The sequence below is a fragment of the Nestor notabilis genome, unplaced genomic scaffold, assembly GCF_000696875.1.
Source record: "Nestor notabilis isolate BGI_N333 unplaced genomic scaffold, ASM69687v1 scaffold3354, whole genome shotgun sequence".
NCBI classification, from domain to species: Eukaryota; Metazoa; Chordata; class Aves; order Psittaciformes; family Psittacidae; genus Nestor; species Nestor notabilis.
Genome location: NW_009924995.1, coordinates 39,462 through 54,649, shown reverse-complemented (window position 1 = coordinate 54,649; position 15,188 = coordinate 39,462). Strand labels below are relative to the sequence as shown.

At 44.1% G+C, this 15,188-nt stretch overlaps 1 protein-coding gene across 1 annotated transcript in view; it reads right to left on the bottom strand.

The window, feature by feature from the left end:
• Positions 1–271: 271 nt before the first annotated feature.
• The window catches only part of ST5 (suppression of tumorigenicity 5), a gene marked incomplete at both ends in the record, with an annotated part of 51,931 nt that continues 37,014 nt past the window's right edge, over positions 272–15,188 (bottom strand). The window contains 4 exons of the mRNA XM_010012831.1: positions 272–511; positions 1,493–1,604; positions 2,563–2,604; positions 3,686–3,863. Coding sequence (XP_010011133.1) covers positions 272–511; positions 1,493–1,604; positions 2,563–2,604; positions 3,686–3,863 — 572 coding nt within the window. The remainder of the gene's footprint in view (positions 512–1,492; positions 1,605–2,562; positions 2,605–3,685; positions 3,864–15,188) is intronic.

Genomic DNA, 15,188 nt, shown 5'->3' with positions numbered 1-15,188 from the left:
TGGGTCAGGGGCAGCTTTCACGCCTTCCCCCGCGGGCAGCCTCCGGGACTGTGCCCTTCCTCAGGGTGAATTAGGGCATTCTATTGCTTAAAGCCTTTGTGTTACCACCACCATAGCTACAACCGAAGCCCCCGTGAAGCAGGCAGTGTGCTTCAGGAGAGTCGTCAGCCCCCCCAGTTTACTGAGCCCTGGCAGTACAGAGGGATGCCAACCACAGTGCCTCACACACAACACAAGTAACCCACGCTGCAGGAAAGACAGCCACCCTTACCTTTTGCCCTGCATTTTCTCAGCTCTCTATCCTGGATGAAGCCAGCAAACATTTGGGATTCCATGAAAACTTCCAAGAAGCGGCGGATACTCTTGGAGGCCACAGATTTACGGAAAGCCTCCCTTTGGAAGGCACGCTCTCCTTTTTCATTCTGGGTTAGGAACAGGGAATAATGGCCAACTGTCTCCACAAAGAATCGGATAAAAACCTCAGACACTAATCCATTCAGGGTGTTACATTCTGCAAAATAAGGCGGCAATAAGACACCAAAATCAGCTGCTACCAGAGCTGTCACAGCGCTGTCACCCACACAGGGCCAAGTACTGTCACCTCACGGTTCACTGTTGCCATGCTCATAACTGGGCAGAGCTGTACTGGCTCCTTGCAGACCTGGATGTACCCTAGACAGGGTAACAGCTTTATAATCAAGAGTGCAGTCTATATAACTGGTGTTTCGTAACCAAGAGTCAATGAGAGCTACACAGAAACAGCCCAGAAAATTAGCAATTTTGTGGGTGCTTCATCAAAATTACACCTCGTATTTTAACTCTTGAGTATGTTTTCTTGAGAAGCTTCTGAATGACTCAGAATTAAAATGTTTACTCTGGGGATAATAAGCCTTTACCAAGAACTGATCAGAAAGGGTAATGTTGTAGAATTCGGGTTTTCATAATTTCTGAGATGTTAAAACAGTTTTACATGTGTAACACAGATGAGTAGAAATAAATTGCAAAACCTGAACAGGGGCCTGTTTCATACCTTTTAACCACAGGCACTGAAATTCAGCCAAGGCTGGTTTTATAATTGCTGGGGAGAAATACGAACGTTCACAGGCAGCTCAGCCCCTCTTGCACTGAAACTATGTTCTGGAGGTACCTGCTTCTCTCCCCTGAAAATACCAAGCGCCAAGAGCAGCACGTCCAAACTCAAGACACATCCCAAGCATGTACAGTTATCTGGATTGAGTTAGGGCCAAGTTAACTGCAAAGCTCTGTTTGAGTCAATGTTTAGAGGTATGTCATTTACAAAGAAATTAAAATAGATTGCTGACTGTATTACTGTAGGTTGATGCTATCAGTCCCATTGCCTGTGTGTTCAGAGACCGTCTTTGATGTTGCAAAAGGTATCTGAATACTACGGCCCCATCTTTCTCCTGGATAGAAAGTCTCAATACCATCTACACGCTTGTCTATACAAGTCCCTGTTTACAAATGAACTTACCATCATCTGAATCACTATCCGAATCCTGATTTATCAGCTCATTCTTTCTCTCTAGAGCCTGCTCCAGAGCAGCTTGCAATTTTCTAGGTAATAGCGTGTCCTCATCATCCATCTGACAGAGGAAAAAAAATACTCTTTAAATCGCATTAATCTTTGCACCAACTACAGAAAATACTTTAAGATTCAGAAGAAGAGCGTTTTGCACCTGCTACTGTCATGCTACACAAACAAAATAATGAAGATCTTTGTGCAACCATCGTATATTTCTAAACAAAATTTCTTGTCATTCTTAATGAGATTAAAGCCAGGAACAATAATCCAAAGAGCAAGGTAAAAATACAGAAATTTGGAATCAACTCTTCACACAACAGAGTCCAAATCAGTGTTTTTAACTAAATACACATCGTGCAGAACCTAGGTATGTGTACACACAGCTGCTCTAGTTGGGGTTTAGGCAGCTTCACTGGCTCTTGAGAGTTGTTTTTACTTATATTCTAGTATATCTTGTTTTCTGAGTTTCCCCTTGTTGTTCTCTTCATCCTTTTTAATGCTTGTTCAGCAGAAGTGAGCAGACACAGGAATCTTAGCTCTGCAACCACTATTCACCAGACATATATATCATCCTGGAACTTGTACAAGAAAGTTTAATCATCTAACCTGCATATTGTTATTTCTGAAATTATTTAGCACCACATTGCTATCAAAAGATGGTGATCTTTCATCTCCCTGCTTACAAGGCTCCTGCTTTTCCTACCACATTAATCTTTACCTTTTCTCACTCGGAAACTTTTCTTTGCAATTTTTGTCCTTTTCACCTCCAGCAGTGATTTTTCTTGAACTGTGAATACAGTTCCCGATTTCTTCTGGCAGTCATAGCCTCAATCCCTTTTGCATGCTTGAGGAGTACTTATTTACAGGTGAAACAGAAAGAGAGCACCTTTTTCTTTTTCCTCTAATCTCTTTCCCACTGCACAATCCCTGCCAAATATCTCCAATCAAAGAAACCTAGTCATACTGTAGGAGAAAACAGCTTGCTAGACTGCATGGCAACATTTTGAGCTGTACCTTACCTGTCTGATGAATCGATCAGATCCCAGGTTAACCATCAAAGCCTAAAGAAAAGAGAACACTGTAGTGAAATATACCTGAAGAGACAGAAAACATTCATATGTGTTTGCCTTTTAATAGAGAAAGATCACCCGAATGGTCCCAAGCCTCAACATGAATTGGAATTCCTACTGTGAAACAACAGGTTTTGTGCTTTACAAAACAAGAAGATGAAGTTTTTCTTTAGAGCTTAAAGTCTAATTTAACACAGTTAGATGCAAAAGATCTCACACCAGGTTAATATGTAAAAATCTAAATGGGTTGCGCAGTTCTTTTTCTTTAAACCTAAGCATGTTACTGCTAATTACTTTTAATGTGTAGGTGAAAAGTATTTCAAAGGGGTTTAAAGAAAACCGTGTAATTTGAGGCAGCAGGGCCTCCGAAGGGCAAGGGTGTGAAATATTAATGATCATGAAGCAGCAAAGCTGAGAGACAGAGCTCAGATCATGTGGGAGAGCAAGGTTAGGGAAGTGGGAGGAAAACAGAGAAGATATTTTCATGGGCCAGAGGCACAGAGAACCTTGAAAGCAAGCACAAGAAAAGAAAATTTCATTAAAAAAAGACAGAAACTAATAGGAGTTAGAGAGAAGAGTGTGCTCTTGAGTATTTCTGTGGTATTTTAATGGAAGAGGTGATGAACTGAAACTCTCATTTGACTTCCAATATAGTATTAACAAAGTTAAAAAAAAAGAGCCTTAAAGGTTTGATTTTCCGTGCTGGCTCTGGCTTCATGCACACGTTCCGTTAGCATTAATAGGTGTCATAGCAGGTGGCACTTCACATCTTCCTTTTCTTGTTCCAGGTTCAACAAAATCAGAACAAATCAGCATATTTATATTGAACTTACTTACTGACCAGGTTAACATTCACTTCCCTCTGTCAAGGTGCCAGGTATGCGAAGAAAGACAGAGTAAAGAGAAGACTAAAACTACCCCTGCAGCTTTACCAAGAGGCAGTTGCCCATAAAAATTAGGCAGATAAACAGGCAGATGAAAAATGAAACGTGAGAATTATGTGTGAATGGCAAGCCCTCTCCAGGGTGGGACAGCTTTACTCCAGGAACACAATTGTGGTGCCAACTCCTACCTCCTCTACAGGCAGCTCCTTCAGTTTGGGCAGAGAGCTGGAGAGCAGACCCACCAGGAAGGGGGTAGGGCAGCACACGATGTCAATCATGGATGAGGGCAGGACAGGAATGAAGGTGTGCTGCCAGGAGAAGGGGTACAGCAGGGCCACCACGGCGTGCGAGCAGCTCGAGAGGGTGCTGGAGAGACAGGAACAACCACGTTAGCAGATGTCCAGAACAGCTACCACGGTGTGTTAAAATGCAAGTGCCCAAGGGGCCACCCTTCTATCACTTCTGATGGCCTAGGTCCCCTTCCAGACCCTACCACTTCTGTACTGTGCAGCGTGGTAGTTCCTCCTGTGCTCGCCTCTAGGTGACTTGAAACTAAAGGTAATAACTAGACTCAGTTTGTTTCATTATAGCAATCAGGAGACACTTTGATCTAGAAGACAAAGTTTAATGTTCCCAAAAGCACTCAACAGCAGTCACTTTGAATGATGCTTAAAACCCAAAAGCAACTTCAGGTCATGGCTGTTATGACCATGTCAGTAATAAAAATGCACAATACTGAAGTTCTTATGCTGAGCACTAGTGCACGAACAAGGGAAAATGAAAATTAAAAATAGAATACATTTGGGAATGAAATACTAAAAAACCCCTCTACTAAATCAGATGTAAAAAAACCCCCCAACAATCAACACCAAGCAAAGGAAGTCTAGTAAAAGCAACACCTTTTTCAAAGTTGGTATGTTTTTGTGACAGCTGCATATTTTTGTTATAATACATTTTAATTGACTTATTGACCAACTGTAGTGATAAAGGTATTAACCCTGCTCAGTACTTTAAAATACTCGTTGGTATCCTCTAAACATTAGGACTTGATACCATTCGTGGAAAATGTCTTGCATGCATTGTCCTTCCGTCTACTGGATCTGATTCCCTTTTCCAGTCACGTTTTCCAAATGTTAAAAATAAAGGAACACCATTACCAAGCTAGTTTTAGTATCAGGGGAGTAAGACAGGCTCTCCATTTCAGAGCTTTGATTTTGGACCGAGTTCCAACATCTGCTTCTTGCAGCTGAGGATGACAGAAATTTGGATTTTTACCCAGCCTAGCATGACTGAGCTAATTTTCTCACAGAGCAAACTTCTGCTGCGCTTAGTGTAGCCACAAGTAATTATAAATAACTGATAACTTCAGAGCTGTTACTGCTCGAGAATGCTGGGGAGAAATGCCGATTTCTCCTGCTGCAAAACTTGTTGGAGACTTTAGGTGGCATCAGACCTCCACTGGAATAACCCTCAGGAGCATTTTTAGTTGAATATTCCAAGGGCAAGAGAAAGGTTTCATCTGTTTGGTCCAGTCAGTGATTCACCTTTGAAGTTTGCTGAATGAGAAAAGTGAGAATGAGACGACAAAGAAAGAAAAGGCTGGGGAAGAACATGCTCTTTTACTGCAAAAAATCTGTTGGGCTGGTTTTACTTGACTTTTCCTTTAGTATATATCAATCACAGCAGGTTTTTATAACATATGTTGCCTGACACAGGTTTCTTGTAAAATGATGTATTTCTCTAATTTATTTTTTTTTTCATAGCAGGCAATGGTGCTGCCCTTGCCTCATGTTCTGGTCTCAACTGTCTACCATAGGAAAGAGGGTTTCAGTTTTATGGTACAGACTCCCAGCACTTTCTCAAGCTCACTTTAATGACTCTGTGGCATTTTCAACTACTACAAATTCAGTCAGCTAGGCAACTAAAAAAAGAGCCACGTTAAGCTAAAAGCAGGAAATCTGATATTGTTAGTATGTTTTTCCTTACTATAGGATGCCCTTTTATAACTTCTTGTTTTACACGCAGTGCTGTGACGTAAATCAGCCCCTACATCCTCTCGTGCGTGCTATTCCCACGCTAGGGGAGGCTTCAGGCTCCCATCCAGGACACTGGCTTCTCTTCCAGAGCTTTCCCGAGAGCTGGCAGGGGCAAAGCAGCAGCTGAATGCAGCAAGTGGCCATCGGGGGGGTGTCCTGCAGCATCCCCCAGGTCACACTGTCGCCCTTGTCAGCACCTCAAACTCTGCATTACAAGGCTCTACACGCAGCTTTTCAAAGCTCTGCCTCAGAAAATCTTTCCCTGTAGGATGTCTCAGGCTGACCCCCATGAAATACACACTCCGAACTTTCCATCCCCAGGTTGCCAGCTGCCCTCCCTCCTGGACACTGCTGGAGCGGAGGGCAGCGGGACCCCCACACACAGTTACCAGACTCCTGCTGGTACAAAGTGCCTGCGTCTCTCCTGTAGCTGGGAAGATTCATTTTGTCACAAGCATAACTAAAAAGGAAAAATAAACAGGCCCTGGCAGTGTTCAAGGCCAGGTAGGATGGGGCTTTGAGCAACCTAGTCTAGCGGAAGGTGTCCATGGCAGGGGGTTGGAACTGGATGATCTTTAAGATCCTGTCCAACCCAAGCCATTCCGTGATTCCATGGCTCTATATTTAGAAAGAACACACATCTTTGACTTCAGTGTAAGGTTTTGCATTCATAAGGTAAAATTCAGAGATGATGGGTGTAAGGGAATCCCCAGTGTAAATCTCCAAAATATGGTTCAGATCCTTCTAGAAGTGTGTGATTCATGAGAAGCCTGTTTGGTAAATTAATAAAGAAAGCCCTGCCTTGGGAAACCAAGTCCACTCTGGTTTTTCCTTTCAAGACGTGCAACCCACACATTGTCCCACTGTTATTGTTTATGAGAAATAAGGTCGGATGGTTTGTTTTCTTTAAGGTGTGTGGAGCACGGAAAGTAAAGCAACAGGATAGTCAGAGAAATTAGATTTTCAAAGTATTTTTACTTTTAATACTCTAGGGCAGTTTTGGTAATCCATGGGGCTGGTTTGAGAGTGGGCTTTTTCATTTGGTCTGTGCAGCTTTACAGGAATGCTGCTTAATGTTCTAGCTGTCGTTCTACTGGAAAACACTTCTTATATCACCCATATGCAGGTAAGTTTATGCCTGGGCACGAGAAACCAAACCATTGCATGAGTCGCACACTAACAAGGAGCATAAACCACCACATCTTTCAGAGGGGAGGCTCTGCCACAGTCGTGCACAAATAGGAGACGCTATGATGATCCCAGGGCTGAAGTCCTCCAGAAACGTGGACTCCTCTGCTGATCTGTGTCTGCAGAGCTGCTGAAGAGAAGCAGCAGCTTCTGCTTAAACCCTGCACTTCCCCCTGCTCTGTCAGCTACAGGCTGTCCTGCACGCACATGTAACCATACACATGGAATAAGTCTGCTAACGGTAATTGACTGTGAAGAAGTGACTGTGCTTGCACATTTTGTGGGATAAGGGGATTTTCTTACATGCAGATATGTAAGGCTATTATCTAGCCCTATGACAGAGCCCACACCACTGAATTCATCCCATTAGTCTGTACTCGTCCCAATAATTTGCGCTCCACTCAAGGAACATTAGTGAACAACTTGTAGAAAACCACTCGGTTTCAATTCATTTCAAAGCACAGGCAACCCACCACTTCTCCTTCCACTTCTTTTTTTTCTTTTTTCCATGGTTATTATCTTGTTAAAAATATTTGGAATTCGCCCAGGTTTTGATTCTTCCTATGCCTTTTATTCACTAGATTTAAAAAAAAATCAGTGTTTGATCTTTTCCTCATGAAAGTATTTATATGAGGTTATAGAGTCTTATTGAGACATTCTTAATCACAGATTTCTCTTGCAGAAGAAATCCTTTATCATGTTACAGACGAAAGATGACAATGCTGCTTTCCCACTCAAAGTTGCTTTATCTTCCTCTGGGCTGTTTTGTTTCCCAAATCATTTTCTCGTGACAGCACACACAAACCTTTCCTTGTTGTGTACTTGGCTGTGGAGATGCAAGGCTTACAGTAAGAGCCGAGGCGCAGGAATTTCAGACATCACTGTGACTCAGCTGAATTGTGAAGACTGCTTGTGAACATGGTTTAGGCCCAGGACAAAAGCAAATTAATAACTTGAACTTTTACTGTCTTTTAGGTAGGAGGATGCTTGCTATCAATTTCTGGTTCAGCCAAACAACAAATAATCCCAAGTCCAGGCTGTATTAATATCGAATCACAGCACAGTTACCGTGTTCTGAGCAACACAGGTTCTCCTCTGTTGAACAGTGGATGGACACTGCCCTGGGTGAGGGGAGCACTGCTGATGCAGGTGCTACCACTGGAAGTGTCTGTGTCAGAGGACCACTGGATGGACACTGCCCTGGGTGAGGGGAGCACTGCTGATGCAGGTGCTACCACTGGAAGTGTCTGTGTCAGAGGACCACGGCTCACTGTGTACTGCTACTCTCCAACCCTCACGAAATGTTAAAGTCGTATTCAATTATTCGTACTACTCACATTGGAAATATTCCACAGATACAATTTGATAACTCTCTTTTCCCTGTAACAGTAGCCAAAAGTTATACTCCTTCTCACTTTCCCCCTCTACCACCTACAATTTCTCACAGACACAAGGAAGCGTCACACACTGAGCATCTCCTAAGTGCAGGAATAAGCCTCTAGCACAGACAGTCACTTGCTGTCAGGGCTCCCTGATCCTACCTTGCTACACTCATGCATCTTCACAGTCACTTTAAATTTGCATTGAAGGAGGGGAAGGTGAGAATATCCCTTCCCCTTCCTCCTCCTCTCCCAAGGGACAGACATGCTTACTCAGCCCAGAAAGAGGGTGGACCACCCCTTAGGTGCAGGGCCAAGCCACACAGCAGCTCCATCACCCCAGGGCTGGTGCCAGCTCTGTGCTGTGCCAATATTCTAGACCATGCACAGGACTGAGACCAATTGTCTGGTCCCTCTGCTTCCTCAAATGGAGAAACGCAGCCAAAAACGTAAATTCACAATGAAGTGTTTCCACTGCCCGTGTTTACTTTTCCACAAACTTTTCATGTTTCCCATTTCTCCCTGCTGATTTAATTACGTTGCTCTGTCCACATTTGCTGAACTCTTTCATCTGCTGTGTTAATGCATACATGCTTCAGCCCACAACTGCTCCGTGACCAAGTTTCCTCCCTGACCCGCATCCTCTCCTCTGCTCGGGAGAGCTTCCTTGCACCTGAGGTTGGAGCCTGGAGGCTCCATCCTTCCCAGGTGCACTACCTTGACTCAGGTGGGTATTACACACCTGTGTGCCTTGCCACAGGCCACTGCTGTGCTCTTCTGATAGCTCCTACCATTGTGCCATTGATGAAATGTGTAGCAAAAACAGACACTTCCCTCCTATACCCTTCAATGCCTCCCCAGGTCCTGCATTAATTCTATTCTCCGACAGAGAGAGAGAAAAGCCTGTGATAACTCTGCAAGACAGAATGGTCTGAGAGGTTTGCAGAGGACTCCGTATAGACTCTGGGAAAAGGCTACAGGACCATGGATTTGACCCGTCTGCCCACCAACACATGCAGACTGCAGAGGTGAAGGACAAAGAAGAAAGCTTGAAAAGCACCAAGAAAAGAAAAAATGGAAGTAAAAACTGTAGCAGACTGCTACAGTTTGGGTGGCAGATGGAGTGCACGCAGCACTGCTGTTGCTGTGCAGGCAGTAATTCGGAGAAATGCGCTGAGCCAGGTACAACACATACCTAAGTGCTGGGGGGAAAAAGGTTTCTCTGGGTACACAGGAATAAATAATAGCAGCACTATTATTTAAGTGGATAAGACTAAGTAATAGCATCAGGGACAAGATACAAGTGAAAACTTATCCGTGTCCTTAGTGATAACCTCCATACTCCAGCTGCCTCGCTGTTTTTTTTATTCCTGCAGGAGGTCAGCTTTTCAAGCAAGCCCTTGTCAGAAGAGCTGGCTGACAACAGAGAGATGTTACCACTTTCTCCCTGCTCCACAGTGTGAGTGATCAGCTCCAGCACCCCTCTTGACCCCCAGGTGTTCTTCTGAGGCTGCATGCCCCGAGGGGCCCCTGGACCAATGGCTTGTGCTTCACTCCTGGGGCTGTGCGCTGTGTGTCATTAATCCAAATACCTCCAGCCACTCAGCAAGTAGGGCAAGGAGGAATAAAATGAGAATTCAAGAAAGCCTTTGATACGATGGTGCACGACATCTTCAGTTTTCTAGCCAGGGTAAAAGTGTCAGACATGACTGCGTTTCTTCCTTTGCAAAATCGTTGCTGATGGTTTCTCTTGTTACCACTCTAGGATGTTTAAAAGGGAAAAAATCTTCAGTTCCTCTCTTTTGACTCAAACCAAAGATATTGCATCTTCTTGCAGCTTTTTAGCAAGACAAGCTACCCCATGAACATTTCAAAATGAAATCGTGAGTCATTGTTGCTGGAGGAAAAGGGCATGGCAACGGAGCCATCTGACTGCCCCCGGTTTGGGAATGCACAAGCACGCACACTCGGGAACAACAGGCACATTCAGAGGCACAGCATGGGATGCAGAGACGGCTGGGGAGGGGGCTGTAGCAGAAAACGGCTGCAGGAAGCGCATGGGATAACCTTCTCACCAGGAACAACATGAATCAATAAACACCTTTGTGCTTGTAAACTAATACAGAAGCGAAGCTGAAATGGAGATTTTTTGGGAAGCGAAGCTGTCATGGGTAACATCGCTGTTGATTAGGGATTAAAGGATACCTCTGTGAGCTCATGCGTAAGGCCTGCCACCACTGATGGGCCTGGGAGACCTGTCTCTTGTAGGACTGCTTGCGTTTATGATGCACTGATTTCACATGACCAGGATTCCAAATTTCACTTGCTTTCACTGGGGTTTTCAAGCTGGTGTATCTGCCTCTGGATAACTGATTTGTTTTCCAATTTCAGGCAAAATTACATAGAACCATAAAGTAATTCAGGTGGGAAGAAGCCTCAGGAGGTCAGCTTGATCCAGCCTCCTGTGGTTTGGCATCAGAGAGTTTGCTTCCAAAGCCAGAGAAAAAAACATCTTATTTTGCTAAATAAAACATCTTTTATGCCCTTTTTTATAAAAAGGTGGCACATTTGGGTGGCAAGGACTTGAATGCTGGCAGGAGGGAGTGCCCTGTGGGTCGAGGACTTCTACCAATGATGTCTAAACTCACTCTGACTTGGCGATGTTAAAAGCCATCTTAAAATAGTATTTTTCTGTGCTTCCTAGAAAGACACTTATTGAGCTGCTGATTTCTTCAGAGGAAATTGTTCACACTTAAGCAGCACCTCCCTTTCGATTGTAGCCATGGACTACACAGAGAAAAGGGAGGCTCATCTGAGAGAGGAAGATCGTCTTCATCCTGCAGGGAACCCTAGGGAAGGGAAGAGAAGGAAATGAAGGAAGGGAAAGAAGGAGGCTGAGTTAAATGCAAAGGGGTAAAAATAAGACCTGTGAGGCAGAACTGGGAGGGGAGGAAGACAAAATGAGCCTGGTGAGCAGGTGAAAATGAAACATGAACTGAAGGCAAAGAGGCAGGATGCAAAACTAAGGGGCTGGACAGTGACTGGCTGGGCTCAATGACACATGCATTGGGGAAAACAATTTAATATGAACATGGATAAAACTCTGTCACACACATGCAGCCAAATTATTAACTGGAGAAGCTTGTTCCTCCCTGTTGCTATGGGTGGATGGAAGGGCTGTGAGGCTGTCTGATGCCAGTTCCCCATCCTTTTTGATGCCAGAGACACTGAGAGTGGCTGCAGCTGCAGGAGGGAAGGTCAGACACTGGCATAGCTGAAGGTGTGTGACAGAGGCTGGAAACCCACTCATGGTACAGACACAAATCAAATACAATCAGTGCTTGCACTCTTCAGCCACTTCTGTCCTGCTTCCTCCTTACCCCACTATGCAAACCCGCTGATAAGCAGAGAGACAAAAGCAGAGCTTCTATCAGGAATAATTTTCAAACTGAAAAGACAAATTTCCTCCACAACGGTTATATTTATATATCAAAACAAACACCAGAATCTGTGCTCATCTTGTTGCTGTTTGGCCCAATTAATTCTAATACACTGATAGAAAGATTATTTCTAATGATTATAGAGCAGCAGAAATTATAGTCAGTTCATGCCTGGTTTCACCAATTAAAACAACGCATGAGGGGACAGGCAAACTACTGGTTTAGGCTTTGATTCAGCAAAGAATTTCAGCACGAGTTTCAGCCTTAATTTACTTTCACTGTGGTGAAATACTTTGCTGAAATGAAGCCTCAGAGACCTTTTCTTTTTCCACTTCTGCTTTAACCACAGCAGCCCGCAAGTACGACACCAGACGTGATAGCCCCTTTTGGGCCCGAGTTCCCTGACTGCTGTGGAAGAGTGCTGCTGGGACGGCTGTGAAGTCAGCCTCTCTCCCCAGCAAGGCACGCTTCATCTTCTAAAATCTGAATGATTTTTCAGCATTCCAGAGCCCTTCAGGGGTAAAGCAAACTACAGAGACTCCTTCCAGCCCTTAGAAGGTGGTTGGAATTAGAGACTGTATTTTTGAAGCTATTAAATATGTTTAATTTAAATTTAATACATTATTAATATGTTTATTAACTTTTAATGATGTAATTTAGATTTTAATTAAGAAATATATTTCAGCCTCCTGGATTGAGAATCTCCTGTGGTAAATCCTTCTGTAAAGGGCCAACATCTGTGTAGGGGTGCACAGGGAGGAGGACTGCCTCCCTGGTGCTGCCAAGGCACCTCTCCTCTCCTGACCTGGATAGCTGCAGGAAGTTGAGGATAGAGTGGTTGCATACGTGACCTGAAAGAGGCTTCTGAGCTTTCTGAATTTCCTGTTAGTAAATCTGACCTTTCTCTAGATGTTTAAAGTCAAAACAGTGGGTGCGTATTACACGGAAAATTGAGTGAGTTTACGCTGTAAAACCCAGAGCAGAGTAATAACTTGTATTGTGATTTGGTTTTTAAATCGAACACTTAAGTAAGAGGTAAATTAAGAGTCATGGCATGAGGTCTGTAGGAGTTGGCCAAAAGTATGCAGGTAATACTGTATCTGGGATCAATACCTGACATCCTTCTTTTCAGGAAATATGAAAAGATCTCTAACGTGCGTATTTTAGGTTACATTTTCTCTTGATGTCAGGGGAGACGTGCCAAGAGAAAGCTCTGCCCCTAGTGTCTAAATAAAACAGGAAATTCTCTAGTGTAAATGTGATCATGATGGAGGGAAACACGTGTAATTCCTGCGAGGATCATGGTGAGCCAAGTCCATCCAGGCCAACTCAAATGCAGCAGCCAGCTCTGAACAATTCAGAACTTAATCATTACATACACTACAACAAATACTGCTACACTCAATCTCTGCGGCTGGGTAGCGAGCTCTCTAAAGCACAAATGAGAGGTCTTCCCTGCCTGTTATGGCCTATAACATGTATTACCCAGTCTTAGCAGCGAGCTAATGACTCAGTCCAGAAACAGGTGAAAACCCCTCACTCTGCACAGGAGCTTGACAAAGGAGAAATGTTATTCCAGAGATGAACGTTTCCCAGGGTGGGTGACTGATTTAGCAAACCAGGAGCTCTGCTATTGCACTGTGCCCATCAGCCTCCAGGTTCCAGCCTCCTGAGCCAGGTTGCCCCATGTGCCAAGCAACAGCCTGGTGCAAAATGAGAACCCACCTGTGCTCTTGCCAGGGGTGAAAGGCAGAGCCAGGTCACAGTGGCTGCCCTGGCTCAAATGCTGACACATTTGCTGCAAGTGACCTTTGTGATATCCCACGGAGTGCAAACAGGTCTCAGCGAGAACACTGGCAGGGAGAGGGGGCACAGGCTGAGGAAGAAATGCATATTTTCCACATCACATCAGATCGATTACCAGTTGTCATCCTTTGCAGAATCTTTTTAACTATGCTTACAACTTTAAGAGTGTAGCTACTTAACCCTCACACCCTTCAAATGGTGGTTTTTCCCTCATGACAAGCCAAACCTAAACCTTGTTTTGTAAGAAATGAGTCACACTTTTATCTGGGGCTGTCTACAGTGCAGTCTGAGAAAAGCCAAGCTTATAACACTCTCATGAAGGAATCACAATATGGCCTCACCTGTCTGGCACAAGCAGTGCTGCATTTCCTTATCGGTGGGGCACCAGTGACGCAGTTAATTTTGGGACACGCTCCAGTGACTACTGAAGGTGAGTTACAGAAGGCTCAGGCACCAATCCCTCCGTGCTACTGATAATTCCAGGTAGAAGATTTTTAATGATAAACACAGTGGTAACAACCTAGTTTCTGGAACTGTTTTCTCTGACTTTAATTCACGGAGCCATGGGTTTCCACGGTGCCGTGTCAAGGAGTACCGTTCATGGAGCAGCCTTGCCCAGTGGTTTGTGTCATTGTTGTGTCCCTTTTCTGGTCCCTCTTTATCATATTTTACAGAAAATTGAGCGGGCAACGTCTTCATCCGTAAACCCTTCTCTGACCACAACCCCTTTAGCTTAAGCTTGCAATATCCTGTCCTGCCTTGTGCTATCTTATCTTACCCGTACAGTTGCATCAGCAGCCTCACTGTAATTACCTGAACACGTCCCCACAGTGCATTACAAGTACAATGTGGAGCACAAGGGGTGAGGGTCTGTCACGGTGCTTGCCTGTCCTTTCATTGCTCCCCCATGAAAGTTTGTTCAGAAGCATGTAGACAGAAAAGCTTTTCTGTCACCATAAATGTCCCATCATACCAGAACAGAGAACATCACAGAACATCAGGTCATATATTAATACACTGGGCACTGTGCTAAGACACGTGCTAAGAACAAGGAACATAAATGTTAGTATTTTCCAAGATGACAACAAAGAGACCAAGATTATACCAGGATGCTCCCAGCAGCCCATGTTGTTCTGCAGGGTGGCTGCTGCAGCAATCTGTACCCAACTCCAATTTACAGTCAACGGCCTAAGGAATGAACAGGTACATTACAATGCCCTCATGCAGCCGGAGGTGACATTAGCAACAGCCAGCACCTGCAGCTGTCTACCATGCTGGGATAACGTCTCCTAGGTAAGCAGAGATGGGCTGAAATAATGATGTGCTCTCAGGAATCTCTATTTTAATCTGCGGATTTGTCAGCCAAAGTAATTCAGACTTTCAATGTTTTATAATTACGCAACGCATGGAGGGGATATTATCAAACAAGTAGTAAGTGCAGGTTCATTTTTACTATGTAGGAAGCTTTTCTTATGTTTTTTTATCTAAATATTGGAAGACAGATATGCAAAATTTCCCAAAGTTACCATAACTTGTCAGAAATTAGGGAATTATTTCGTTAAGAGCTGCATTTTCAGAATCTGGCTCCCGCCTTCCTGAAACACCTGAGGGACAGTCTGAGGTCCCACACAACCTGCAAAGCACAACCCTGGCTCATGGCACAGGTCAAGATTGCACCACATGGAGCTGAAGGCTGCAGAGCAGGGAATGCACCGTCAGAAGAGCTCTCTTTCAGAGAATAGCTTTGAAGTACTTAATTTAAAAGTAAGCAGAGAAAAGCTGATTAAAGGGAAATGTGGTTTCAACAAAGACATTTTATTTTGCTGCTTTAGTACTTGTGCA